At 44.7% G+C, this 14956-nt stretch overlaps 1 protein-coding gene across 1 annotated transcript in view; it reads left to right on the top strand.

The window, feature by feature from the left end:
- The window catches only part of LOC112072697 (filamin-B-like), a 131531-nt gene extending 122355 nt beyond the window's left edge, over positions 1-9176 (top strand). The window contains 8 exon segments of the mRNA XM_070439893.1: positions 665-931; positions 1088-1225; positions 2434-2549; positions 4291-4423; positions 5024-5200; positions 6885-7103; positions 7225-7428; positions 8062-9176. Coding sequence (XP_070295994.1) covers positions 665-931; positions 1088-1225; positions 2434-2549; positions 4291-4423; positions 5024-5200; positions 6885-7103; positions 7225-7428; positions 8062-8249 — 1442 coding nt within the window. The 3' untranslated portion in view covers positions 8250-9176.
- Positions 9177-14956: the final 5780 nt, after the last annotated feature.

The raw sequence follows: 14956 nt of genomic DNA on the forward strand, positions 1-14956 counted from the left end.
GTTTCTCCTCTCCCTGTTTCTCCTCTCCCTGTTTCTCCTCTCCTCTCCTATAGTGACGTGGTTCCTTCTGGCTCTATCCCAGGAAATCCTCTATGGTGTATCTCCTATATGTCGCTCCCACTGCTCTGTGTGGCTGGGGAGCCATAGAGGGTCCCGTGGGTCCCCTAGAGGCAGGGTGGTGTCCAGGCTGTCTGGTCTGGTACTGGGCAGGGCCCCGGGCATGTGGAGGACCTCTGGTGTTACACTGGTTCTAGGCAGGGACTCCGCTGCTACTACCTTGGTACGGTGCAGGGCGGTGGGCATGTGGAGCGCTGCTACCCCCCTGGCGAGACCCACAGGGCTGGAGGGTGCGTTGATAGCACTGGGCTTTCGGATGGCGAGGTTGGCAGCATGAACGCACTCCATCACAGCATGTCACGTGTGTGCCTTCACATGCACCAAGAGTTTAAGAGTATTTCATTGTATTTAAAGCTGCATGTTTGGTTTCTTTTATGTTCTGCTTTTAAAAGTTAAATATCAACATTACCTGACTTTCAGGAGAGAGGAGAGAGTAGAGACTGAGACACAGACTGGTGACTGGGAGACTCTCCTGCTCTTTTATTCTGCTGTGGACTAATACATTCCTTCTCTGCCCCTCTCGTCCTCCTCTACCTCCCCCTGTCAGAGATGGACATCCATGACGTGTCAGCCCAGGTAACCAGTCCCTCTGGCACCACAGAGAAGGCAGACATGGAGGCGGTGGGGCCCAACACCTACTGCGTACGCTTCGTTCCCCACGAGATGGGAATTCACACGGTGGATGTGAAATACAGGGATCAGCATATTCCCGGGAGCCCCTTCCAGTTCACTGTGGGGCCCCTGGGAGAGGGAGGGGCTGGGAAGGTCAGGGCCGGTGGGCCAGGCCTAGAGAAGGCTGAGTGTGGAGTACCAGGTAGAGGCATCTCTTCATCTATCTTTATCCATCTGTTGATCATCTGTCTCCCAGATCCCTCTAAATACCTTCATCACATCTCTCTCCATATGGGGGGGGGGGGCGAATGGTTTACTCTCTCTAATATTGATGACTGTCGTCTTATTCTCCTCCTAGCTGAGTTTAGTATCTGGACACGGGAGGCTGGTGCCGGTGGTCTGTCCGTCGCTGTAGAGGGGCCCAGCAGAGCTGAGATCTCCTTTGAAGACAGGAAGGATGGATCCTGTGAGGTGTCTTACGTAGCTCAGGAGCCTGGTAGGAACACAGCACCTGGTCACTTGTCAACTATCTGTTCAACAGCTTTGTTTTTTTTGTATGCTCAATGTTTTACTGTATATTTAGGTCCCGTTTTACTATATGTTGAATGGGTCTGGTTGAATTGGTCAAGGTAATAGTGTAACTGGTTGTGTACCTGTACTATAAATAGTAGGCGTTTCGGATATGTGAATAAATAATGTTTTATAGTATGTGAATTTGAGAATGCTTTAAATGCCAGGATGTTATACTCATTTCAGTTTTTCATGTAGCAGAATTCAACTGCACGCTATTGAGGAAGAGAATTGTCTATCGATGCCTACGTGTCTGACAATATGCGCCGAATACAAATCTTTTCAGTCTCCTCGGGGGGGGGGGGGGAGAAAGGCATTGTCGTGCCCGCTTCGTGCCCGCTTTACTTGGTGTGTTTGGACCATGATAGTTTGTTTAGGTGGACACTTAAGGAACTTGAAACTCTCGACCCCGCTCCACTACAGCCCCGTCGATGAGAATGGGGGGGCCTGTTTGGCCCTCCTTTTCCTGTAGTCTACGATCAGCTCCTTTGTCTTGATCACGTTGAGGGAGAGGTTGTCCTGGCACCACACGGCCAGGTCTCTGACCTCCTCCCTATAGGCTGTCTCATCGTTGTCTCTGAGCTGAGGGGAAGTGGTGTACCAAAATGAACCAATGACAGGAATCAACGCAGTTGCGCATTAGATGATGCATTCTCAGTAGGAGGAGCCTAGCCCGCTGGTATTCTCAGTAGGAGGAGCCTAGCCCGCTGGTATTCTCAGTAGGAGGAGCCTAGCCCGCTGGTATTCTCAGTAGGAGGAGCCTAGCCCGCTGGTATTCTCAGTAGGAGGAGCCTAGCCAAATGTATTTATATAGCCCTTCGTACATCAGCTGATATCTCAAAGTGCTGTACAGAAACCCAGCCTAACACCCCAAACAGCAAGCAATGCAGGTGTAGAAGCACGGTGGTTAGGAAAAACTCCCTAGGAAGAAACCWAGAGTTTATATTCTCAGTAGGAGGAGCCTAGCATGCGGATATTTGTTGCTTACTGCGTCTGTTTTTACTAAATGTTGTAAATAGTATGTAGTACAATTAGTACACAGTAGGTAGTAGACAAGCCAGATTTCAGACAGCCATGGTCTGTACAGTACATACAGTACCAGAATGATTTGTCAACACACATCTTTCTCCACAGGTGACTATGAGGTGTCGGTGAAGTTCAATGAGGAGCACATCCCAGACAGCCCGTACCTTGTGCCCGTCATGGCGCCTACGGACGACGCCCGCCGCCTCACTGTTGCTAGTCTTCAGGTGAGACACAAGGAACCACCCCCACACCTGCATCATGTCCGCAGCTATTTAATTAGCGCCTGACACGSACTCATTAGTGAGATCCACAGCACATCTATTCCCTTTCAAACGGTACCAGACTTCCCTTGTACAAATCTCTTTTTGATCTCCAATGGGACTGGAATTGTTAAATCAACTTAAAATAGATTAAATAGAGATATATAAGGTAGTGGTCAACCCCCTCGGCTGTAATATCTTCAATCAGATTGGATAATGGGTTTTAAAAAGGGGGAATAAATAGCTATTTTATGTTCGTAAACCTTTCTCCCGTATTTTGAATGAGGCATCACTAGTATGATCTGTGTAGGCCAGAACAACTATGTTGTGTTGCAGATCTATCGGGGAAATATCTTTCTGGCTCTGCCTTCACTAAGGTCTCAGCTGGGGGGTGATTTTATGACTATGAAATGGTATCACGTGAGGACTATAGATTGGTCGCGTTGACTCAATGATCAACAATAGCACTTCAAACAGGAAGTTGGCTTTCTAAAAAAACGGTTTGAGCTACCAGGTGTTCTGTATACAGACGTACACAGGTTACACACATACACACCCCGTGTACTCACACACAGCGTTAGAGTACACACACACACATCGAGAAAAATCCAATATTTTTTTCACTTGATTTTGATAGTCCCCACCTAGTAAACCAAGCTGTTGTCTATTAGCTGCAGTATTTATGTACCATCTATTGGGAACTATCTAAATAAAGTGTGAGCTTAACGTCGTTGTGAAATAGCTGCGGGACATCCTTCAATCTGGTGTGGGACTCTGTGGTGTTTCTCTTGTGTTTCAGTTAAAGGTTTTTAACAGCATCATCAACGTCCTTCTGGCTCTCTGCTTGGTTGGCTAACGCAGAGAGAGGAAGACCCCCCCCCCCCCCCCCCACTTGGTCTGACCTGGTTTAGTCTTTTACAACCTTTTAGTAACTTGATTTTAGTTCTGTCCCCTGTAGTTCTGTCCCCTGTAGTTCTGTCCCCTGTAGTTCTGTCCCCTGTAGTCCCCTGTAGTCTCCTGTCCCCTGTAGTCCCCTGTAGTCTCCTGTCCCCTGTAGTCTCCTGCCCTGACCCTGTAGTCTCCTGCCCTGACCCTGTAGTCTCCTGCCCTGACCCTGTAGTCTCCTGTCCTGACCCTGTAGTCTCCTGTCCTGACCCTGTAGTCTCCTGTCCTGACCCTGTAGTCTCCTGTCCTGACCCTGTAGTCCCCTGGCCCTATAGACCTGTCATGTCTATAGTAGAGTACCTAATTGGGCTCAGGTCCACCTCTCTAGGCGTTAGCTGGTCCAAGCTGAGCACAGGTCAAATACAAAGGTGGTATTCTGTGTTATGATGCACGTCTCCCCGTGCTGAGGGTCAGCCTGAACAAGGTGCTGTGGCAGAGTTGTTCTTCTTCGTTGGAATGAAAGGAGCATTGAATGAGGAGTTTAGAGTACAAGGTGATTTGTAGATTCTGTGCAGCAGGAGAACTCAGGCTGACTGTCTCCAACGTGGGGGAGTACCTTGATTTTTATAAAATGGTAACCAAAATGTTGTATTCAATTATAATGGTCATGTATTCTTGGGTCTGAAGTGGCAATGCAAGCCACAGCTTTGGCTGACCAATCAGAGCTGCGCTGATTGGTTCTCCATGGGACACTCCCACTGACTGGGTGTGTAGAGCATTTGGGAGGGGCTTCACTAACCTGTTGATTGGCTGCCTCCAGGAGTCTGGCCTCAAGGTAAACCACCCAGCATCCTTTGCGGTACATCTGAACGGTGCCAAGGGAACCATCGACGCCAAGGCCCACTCACCCTCCGGAGCTCTGGAGGAATGTGCCGTGTCTAAGCTAGAGCAAGGTGGGACTTCTCAATGGGAAAGGCTATAGAGAGTATTGGCCGAGGCGTTTTCCCCCCCTGGTGTCCGCCGAGGCGGTCCCCCCCCCTGGTGTCCGCCGAGGCGTTCCCCCCCCTGGTGTCCCCGAGGCGTTCCCCCCCCTGGTGTCCGCCGAGGCGTTCCCCCCCCCTGGTGTCCCCGAGGCGTTCCCCCCCCTGGTGTCCGCCGAGGCGTTCCCCCCTGGTGTCCCCGAGGCGTTCCCCCCCCTGGTGTCCCGAGGCGTTCCCCCCCCCTGGTGTCCACCGAGGCGTTCCCCCCCCCTGGTGTCCACCGAGGCGTTCCCCCCCCCTGGTGTCCCCGAGCGTTCCCCCCCCTGGTGTCCGCCGAGGCGTTCCCCCCCCCTGGTGTCCGCCGAGGCGTCCCCCCCCGGTGTCCGCCGAGGCGTTCCCCCCCCCCCCCCCCCCGGTGTCCGCTGAGCATGGTGAAGTTATTAATTCCACTTTGGATGGTGTATGTGGAATAAGTCAAGGGGATATAGTTTCTGAAGGCTCAGTATATGTATAGCTCCAAATCCCATATTAGGAGTCTTGATTAAACCGTTTATCCGTTCCTTCTCCCTCCAGATAAGTATGCTATCAGGTTTATCCCGCGCGAGAACGGCCTCCACTCCATCGACGTCAAGTTCAACGGCAGCCACATCCCCGGTAGCCCTTTCCAGGTGCGGGTAGGAGAGCCTGGTCAGACCGGAGACGCAGGGCTGGTCACTGCACACGGAGCTGGACTGGAGAGAGGGACCACAGGTGACCTTGTTACCACATTACTCTAACCCCAAGTACAAACTGCTCCACCCCTAGTTGTACCTCCTGTATCCTGCACCGTAGTAGCCCCATGCAGGCTAGACTACACCAGGCTTTACCCAGATCATGCAAGACTTGAGAACCTCCCATCCCTGGTTATTGTTTTAATAGTCAGACGTGGATCAGGTTACCCGGTTTATTTGTGTGTAGATCTGATCCAATCACATGGTCAGTCAGGGGTTTCTAAGCCGGGTTTTAGTTGTCTACACAGACACACACACACACACACAATCACATCCTGGTAACACATTGTGTCTCCATAACTCGTGTTACCAACAGCATTATATTACTGTTTGTTGTAACATAGTCCTCTCTCTTCCTGTTTCTGTATCTAGCCCAGTGGGAGGCTGCAGCCCAAATGAGCACCCTAGTCCCTATTTAGTGCACTACTTTTGACCGGAGCCTGTGACTTTGATAAACTGAGTGATACATTCACTGACAATCTGAGACATAATCTGTTTTTTTTTAAACCGCTATGATTCAATTTTAAAGTTATGTCTAGAAAACATCCATCAACTTCTCAATTTTTAAACTCTGATTTCAATAACAAGCATGAAACGATGGAGTAGGYAAGGCCAGAGGTCTGGATAACAGATGTGGGTCGTGTCCCACACTGTACCCTATTTCCTACAACCGTAGTGTACTACGTAGGGAATAGGGTGCCATTTGAAATGCAGCCAATGTTTTTAAGAGGGTTGTAGTGTTTGACTGGTGGTGAAGAAGAACAGGCTTATGGAGGAAACATAAATCAGGTCTTTATGGTGGCCGGATCTCCCAGAATTCAGCCTGGCTGCTCATACAGATTCCTTTATAGTGCACTACTTTTGACCAGGGCCCGTAGGGAAGGTAGTGCCTCTCATAGGGACCCATAGGGCTCTGGTCAGAAGTAGTGCACTACGTAGGGAATAGGATYCCATTTGGGAAGCAYGCCAGCTCTGTACAGACAAGACCTGGGTTCAAATARTGTTCTAAAATAATGAKGCTGTTGACTGGCAGAATAAAAACAATAGAATAGTCACAAATGTGCAAAACTATCTCATCTGGCACGTCAAGCAGAAAGTATTTCAAATAGGTCAAGTTGTACTTCATTCAGGTCTGGTATATACCTATGGTAGATACTGCCCAGGCAGTGCTCTCTGTATATTTGTACATACTACTGTAAATCAGTGTCAGACAGATTTATACATTTTTATTTGATGTTTAGTGAGCAGACAGGTCAGGTTTATATCTGCTCTTCTGATCTCAGTACATAAGTGTCTGTCACATGGCCGGTGAGGTTAAATCATTGGATTATGGGTGTGGATGAGTCTGTCACATGGTTATAGTAGTAGTTCCACATCCTAAAGGAAAGAATAATCACCGCAAATCTGGACATTACAGGTTGCTTATCTTTTCCATTCATCTTGGACTGTGGCATATGGCTYGATCTACTAAACAGATGGCCTGGGACTTTCTCTCAACATAAGACCACTTGAGTTCTGAAAACACCTGACAAACTTTAATTGTGGWGTGTGTGTAACGTCCCTTTAACCTTGTCCGAACCAATACTCAAACCCACTGCGGGCAGGATTCTGCTCCAKCCCTGTCCTAAACCTACCTTAACCCTCTTCCTCTGTCTTGTCTCTAGGCCAGCAGTCAGAGTTCGTCATCAACAACACAAAGGCGGGCCCCGGCGCCCTGGCGGTGACGATTGAGGGCCCCTCCAAGGTCAAGATGGACTGCCAGGAGTGTCCAGAGGGATACAAGGTCCAGTACACTCCCATGGCCCCTGGGAACTACCTGATTTCCATCAAATACGGAGGACCCAACCACATCACTGGCAGCCCCTTCAAGGCCAAAGTCACAGGTAGGTCTGCAGGAGAACCCTATTCCCTATGGAGTGCACTACTTTCTAACGGGGCCATATTGAATAGGGTGCCTTTTCAGACACAGGTTAATTGACTTGAATCAATCTCTTCTTCTCTCAGGTCAACGCCTGGTGAATGTGAGTAACGCCAGTGAGACGTCCTCCCTGATGGTGGAGTCAGTAACCAAGTCATCCAGTACCAACTCCTACAGCGCCCTGCCTCGTTCTGCCTCCGACGCCAGTAAGGTGGCCACCCGCGGCCCAGGCCTCAGTAAGGCCTACATGGGCCAGAGGGCCAGCTTCTCCGTCGARTGCAGCAAGGCTGGTAAGGAGGCATTTTATTACTTAAAGTGACTTTGGGTCCTTAAAAGTTATTATTATTAATCCTATTATTGTTATTCTTATTCTTCCTGCTCTTATTATTAATCATTATTACCCCAATTCCTATTATTATATTATTCCTGCTCATTATTATTATACTTATTATTATTGATATTATTATTCCTTCCTGCTCATTATCATTATTATACTTATCATTTATTATTAGTATCATATTATTATTATTCCTATTTTTATAAATATTATTCCTGCTCTTATGGTTTTCATTATTATTCCTTTTCTTCCTGTTTATTATTCCTGCTCTAATGATTTTTTACAGTTATTATTGTTGGTTATTCCTATTAGTAGTAGTTAACGTTAGTTTACCYAGAGCTAAGCTCAACGTGACAAACAAGATGGCAGACTTGTTTGGCTACGAGTTTTAGGTTAGAATGTGGTTACTGTACTGGATCTCTGTTAGTAATATTGTCATATACTACTGTGATCCCCTTTCATCTGTAATGCTGTGTGGTAGAGCGTTCCCTTTCATCTGTAAATGCTATGTACATCGCTTCTGGYTAAGGTATGCATTGGCTCATCAGTTGATCAACAAACAAATCATGTGTTTTGTGTCCTGTAGGTAAGAACATGTTGCTGGTGGGAGTCCACGGCCCCCACATCCCCTGTGAGGAGGTATCAGTGAAACACACGGGGAACATGCAGTACAACGTCTCCTATATCCTCAAGGAGAAGGGCAACTACGTCCTGGCTGTCAAGTGGGGCGAGGACCACGTCCCCGGCTCCCCCTTCCATGTCACTGTCCCCTAGAGACCTGGGGGGGGACCCAAATGGCACCCTATTCCCTGTGTAGTGCACTACGTTGACCAGTACTGCATGAGGAATAGTGTACACTTTACTGTCCTCTATTCACCTCTATCCCATCTGTCTACCAGACGCTCCTCTATTCACCTCTGTCCCATCTGTCTACCAGACGGCCATGGAGTGGAGGAACTACATATTTGTTTAAACACAAAACCTCTTAATACACCCTATAGTTATTATTATGAATGGAACAATTTGCACTCAACAATATTTCATAATATAGTATAAAGTAAATTGATGATATTGTTATCAACTAAATATGTCAAACCAAGTTAAACAGAGCCCAAATGTTTAAAAGTCAAGACTTAAGTTTTTTTGTTTACTACTGATGGTTGTGGTTATGAGATTGTACAGCAACACMATAGATGTGATCCTATGTTTTCAGCCCTAACCACCAGCCATGCTAACCGCTGCACAAGATCACTACTCAATCAATCCCGAATTGTTCTGTTTCTACAAACTACTGTTTTTGTTAGTTTTTTTTTGGACTGGACTGAGAGGTCTGACTGTCTTCATGTATGGTGGGTTAAAAATGTGCTCGTCAAAAGCTGTTATGTACTGGGTTTTGTACTGTCATTTTCAGACGTGTTCTTGATTTAGCTGTTGTTCCTAAGTCTTACGTATTGTAACTATGTAATGTAGGTCAATAGGAAAAGAGATTGCAACTGAACTAAATGGTAGTCAACTCTCTTTAACATTGGACTTTGTAGTAATCTGATTGGTTTTCTGTTCAGCTTTTGAATTAGCATTTTAAACTTCATCTGTACGTCCACTTCTCTTACAAAAAACAATCTGTCTCGAGGACTTTGCCAATTCCTGTCCTTATAACCTGTATCTTCAGCAATAACTTCAGAGAATAAATATGTATTTGTACTTCTGATGCCTGTCGTATGTTTTGTTTAATCAGTGCTTGTTTTGATACAAGGGATGAAAGTTAAAATGACAAGCTTCTTTTTTTCCTCTCGTTAGTATTGAGTGGCATAATGTGAGAATACAAGCCCAGGAATTATGTACATCTGATAATTAAAATAAGTTGCATGTGGCTTACTGACACATCTATTAGAGAGACGAGGCAACTTCCAGAGTATCCCGAACAGTGACAAGATGGTAATGAGTGTTAAGATGGACTGTATAAGGACATGGTGATGTAGAACACAGAGTTCATCATACAGCGCCTTCAGGAAGTATTCCCATTCCCAGTACACACATTCACTTTTTCCACTTGTTGTTGCAGCCTAACTTTTAAATTGATTAAATAGAGATAGTCACTGGCCTACACACAATAGCCTGTCATGTTTTTTCAAATTTCTACAAATTAATTAAACGTTCAAACCTGAAATGCTAAATAAGTTAAGGAGTAAAAATGTGCTTAAAAAGTCACAAGTTGCATGGACTGTACAATAATACACCTTAGCCAAATTCATTTAAACTCAGTTTTTCACAATTCCTGACATTTAATCCTAGTAAAAATTCCCTTTCTCAGGTCAGTTAGGATCACCACTTTATTTTAAGAATCTGAAATGTCAGAATAATAGTAGAGAGAATGATTTATTTCAGCTTTTATTTCTTTCATCACATTCCCAGTGGGTCAGAAGTTTACACACACTCAATTAGTATTTGGTAGCATTGCCTTTAAATTGTTTAAATTGGGTCAAATGTTTTGGGTAGCCTTCCACAAGCTTCCCACAATAAGTTGGGTGAATTCTGGCCCATTCCTCCTGACAGAGCTGGTGTAACTGAGTCAGGTTTGTAGGCCTGCTTGCTCGCACAAGCTTTTTCAGTTCTGCCCAAATAAATTCTAAGGGATTGAGGTCAGGGCTTTGTTATGGCCACTCCAATACCTTGACTTGGTTGTCCTTAAGCCATTTTGCCACAACTTTGGAAGTATGCTTGGGGTCATTGTCCATTTGGAAGACCCATTTGCGACCAAGCTTAAACTTCTTGACTGATGTTGCTTCAATATATCCACATAATTCTGCGTCATCATGATGCCATCTATTTTGTGAAGCGTACCAGTCCCTCCTGCCCCACAACATGATGCTGACACCCCCGTGCTTCACGGTTGGGATGGTGTTCTTCGGCTTGCAAGCATCCCCCTTTTTCCTCCAAACATAACGATGGTCATTATGGCCCAACAGTTCTATTTTTGTTTCATCAGACCAGAGGACATTTCTCCAAAAAGTACGATCTTTGTCCCCATGTGCAGTTGCAAACTGTAGTCTGGCTTTTTTATGGGGGTTTTGGAGCAGTGGCTTTTTCCTTGCTGAGCGGCCTTTCAGGTTACGTCGATATAGGATTTGTTTTACTGTGGATATAGATACTTTTGTACCCGTTTCCTCCGTCTTCACAAGGTCCTTTGCTGTTGTTCTGGGATTGATTTGTGCTTTTCGCACAAGTACGTTGATCTCTAGGAGACAGAACGCGTCTCCTTCCTGAGCGGTATGATGGCTGCGTGGTCCCATGGTGTTTATACTTGCGTACTATTGTTTGTACAGATGAACGTGGTACCTTCAGGCGTTTGGAAATTGCTCCCAAGGATGAACCAGACTTGTGCAGGTCTACAATTTATTTTCTGAGGTCTTGGCTGATTTCTTTAGATTTTCCCATGTCAAGCGAAGAGGCACTGAGTTTGAAGGTAGGCCTTCAAATACATCCACAGGTACACCTCCAATTGACTCAAATGATGTCAATTAGCCTATCAGAAGCTTCTAAAGCCATGACATCATTTTATGGACTTTTCTAAGCTGTTTAAAGGCAGTCAACTTCGTGTATGTTAACTTCTGACCCGCTGGAATTGTGATACAGTGAAATAATGTCTGTAAACAATTGTTGGAAAAATTACTTGTCATGCACAAAGTAGATGTCCTAACCGACTTGCCAAAACTAGTTTGTTCACAAGAAATTTGTGGAGTGGTTGAACAACGAGTTTTGATGACTCCAACCTAATTGTATGTAAACTTCAACTGTAAGTCTAATGCTGCCTGAGCCTGATGAACCATATATTAAATACATTTTGTGAGCCCTACTTTAGACATGAGCCAAAGCCCAAATGATTGTGCCATTATCCAATAAAGTCCCCTATGATATACATGTAGGCTACTGCACATTACACAAGACAGCTACATCTGTGGGCTTTTCTGTTTTTCTATGTTTTTAAATTAAGGTGACCCCCGAAAGCCAGATGGAGATGGGCATTTAGTCCTTATACTACTGTAACATATGCTGCAGCAAATGTAGGGACCACAATGGGGGGGGGAAAAGTCCCCGATATTATTGTGAAATCCCGGTCACTGTTTAAATGATTTGTGTATATACAGTACCAGTCAAGTTTGGACACCTACTCATTCACCTACTAATTTTTACTATTTTCTAAATTGTAAAACCAAAACATGTTAAACAAATCAAAATATAATTTATATTTGAGATTCTTCAAAGTAGCCACCCTTTGCCTTGACCGCTTTGCACTCTTGGCATTCTCTCAACCAGCTTCATGAGGTAGTCACCTGGAATGCATTTCAATTAACAGGTGTGGCTTGTTAAAAGTTGAATAGTGGAATTTCTTTCCTTAATGCGTTCGAGCCCCTGTTTAGACTCTTAAGGATTAGATACCAAACCTGTTCACAAGGTTGGTTTGTTTCCACAGATCTAGGTAAATCTGCTTTTAGTTTTAAAGCACCTCATTGCTAAAATCCCCAGGAGCTGAACGGTAGCCCGTAGACTGGGCTAAAATCCCCAGGAGCTGAACGGTAGGCCGTTAGACTGGGCTAAAATCCCCAGGAGCTGAACGGTAGCCCGTAGACTGGGCTAAAATCCCCCAGGAGCTGAACGGTAGCCCGTAGACTGGGCTAAAATCCCCAGGAGCTGAACGGTAGCCCGTAGACTGGGCTAAAATCCCCCAGGAGCTGAACGGTAGACTGGGCTAAAATCCCAGGAGCTGAACGGAAGCTCGTAGACTGGGCTGGTGTGGTGTAAGGCCGGCCTACTGTTAGTTAGGATAGTAGAATACACAACATGCAATTTAGATTTGGTTGTGCATCAGCAGGTTTCCTCTTATGTCAGTAACTGACAGTCACTTAATTAGCCACGTCAGATAACAATGTTTAGATTGGTAGTTAGTCTAGCCAGTTATCTAAACTTGTAGTAATTATGGCCGAATACTGACCGAGCACACGGGTCACGTGCCTCGGGGCCCTGACCTCCAGGGGGCCCCTGTTAATTTTTATTAGTCACCTGGACCACCCTAGAACCTTCCCCACCACCACCCCTCCCTCCGACCACAGCATACCCCCAGTTAACTTAAGCCCTGGTCAAAAGTAGTGAATTATTAAGGAGATCATTTGGGACACTAGAGCATTCAATTGAAGGGCAAAATCTGCAGAGTCAAGAAAACCAGATTTTAGTCATCTGAACAGTGCCCCTATATGCTGTGTTGCTAAAATATGGAACCTTGTTGTCCTTGTTCCTAGGTCATCTGAACGTGCCCCTATATGCTGTGTTGCTAAATATGGAACCTGTTTGTCCTTGTTCCTAGGTCATTACAGTGAAGTCCCCCACTTTTACTCTAAAATCCTCATTCTAATGATATTAATCATACGTGGAATAATCTGTGAAAATATCCCAAATGGCACCCTATTCCCTATATAGTGCACTACTTTAGACCACGGCCCTAATTCCCTATATAGTGCACTTACTTTAGACCAGAGCCCTCATTCCTATAATAGCTGCACTACTTTAGACCAGAAGCCCTATTCCCCTAATAGTGCACTACTTTAAGACCAGAGCCCTATTCCCTATATAGGCACTACTTTAGACCAGAGCCCTATTCCCTATATAGTGCCACTACTTTAGACCAAGGGCCCTATTCCCTTATAGTGCACTACTTTAGACGCAGGGCCCTATTCCTATATAGTCCACTACTTTAGACGGCAGAGCCCTATTCCCTTATAAGGTGCACTACTTTTTGACCAGGGCCCTATTCCCTATATAGGTGCACTACTTTTTAGAACCCAGGGCCCTATTTCCCTATATAGTGCACTACCTTAGACCAGAGCCCTATTCCCTATATAGTGCACTACTTTAGACCAGGGCCCTATTCCCTATATAGTGCACTACCTTAGACCAGGGCCCTATTCCCTATATAGTGCACTACTTTAGACCAGGGCCCTATTCCCTATATAGTGCACTACTTTAGACCAGGGCCCTATTCCCTATATAGTGCACTACTTTAGACCAGGGCGCATGAAGTGCACCATCTAGGGAAGAATAGTTTACTATTTGGGAACGCAGAGGTTGAATGAATAGCTTCCCTGTATCTCAGATTACAATTCTTTGGTAACTGATTCAAACTTCCTGGATGTATTTTTTTTAAAATAGAGATTATATTAAAACAGTGATTTAGGAACACTTATCTTTTGTTTTTTCCCTTTTTATTATGAAATGTAATTATTTGCATTTTTTTTTTAATCCTTCTGGCTATTAAACTATTTCGGTAGTACATTGTCTCTGGGCAGATCACTACTCTTATAGACAGACGTATTCATCCACCGGTTTCTAGTGCTGAGCGATTAGTGCTTTTTGAGGTTGTTTTATATATTTTTTGAAAACATTAAAATGCACTCTGCATTATGTGGGTTGACTGCTGTAACAATACAGAATAAAATAATATATATACAAGTCCCATGATGGTAGTGAATGTCCATCACTTATTCACATTACTTTAATACAATATTTAAGTTGTGTATATTACAATTAGTTTTATTATTTAAATACTTTATTTAATTTCAAGTTCCAAGTCATCTAAGTTTTATAGAGCTGCTTCCTATGCTGTCTGACAACCTCTATCCTAGTAGTAGTTCAAAGTATTAAAATGCATAATTACTGCTGAATACCAGTACCTCTATGAGCAACTGCTCTTTAACCCTCTAGATTATGTTTTCTGTCTCTTCTCTCCCTCTCTTTAATTACTGCTGAATACCGGTTCCTCTCCGAGCAACTGCTCTGTATGTGTTCCCTCTTGATCACGTACTCTGTCTCTCATATGTAGCAGGCCTAAAATAAACACAGACTGAAAAAGTAGCCAAGCAATGGATTATGGCCATTGTAGTTAATTATCAAGCTTTCTGCGTTAAAACTATGTAGAACATATTATGGGATAGTAATGATGACAAAACCTTGTGAGTTTGTATTTTGAAATTCGTGGTCGAGATTCAAAGGTTGCAAGTAAGATGTTCAAATAAATCTTGCAAACTTGATGTTTGAAACATTTAGCAAAGGTCGTAAACGTGTAACTTGACATTTGAATACCTTCAATGAGATTTGCAAGCGTAATTTATTTTCAGAATTATTACAAGTCCAATTTACGACTATTCTGTATTCTGCTGTGAAACAACAACAAAAATATACTGGCAGATTCTTCATCTGCGCACGCTCGGAGATCTGTCACTGGTGTCACATTGCCAAGAGACTTTGAAAAACTTGTAGAAAGTTTTGTAAATMTGTAGAAAGAGATTCTTTGAGCAGTTCGGGGGCAGGACTTTTTACTCCTGATCAATCAGCCAAAACCCCGGTTTCTCACATCCAGATTAAGCCTACAGTATTTCTGGATGACATTGTTTTTTTGCAATGGAGATGGTTGTAACGTATCAATGCCCAGC

The sequence above is a fragment of the Salvelinus sp. IW2-2015 genome, unplaced genomic scaffold (genome assembly GCF_002910315.2).
Source record: "Salvelinus sp. IW2-2015 unplaced genomic scaffold, ASM291031v2 Un_scaffold2005, whole genome shotgun sequence".
In the NCBI taxonomy this organism is placed as follows: domain Eukaryota; kingdom Metazoa; phylum Chordata; class Actinopteri; order Salmoniformes; family Salmonidae; genus Salvelinus; species Salvelinus sp. IW2-2015.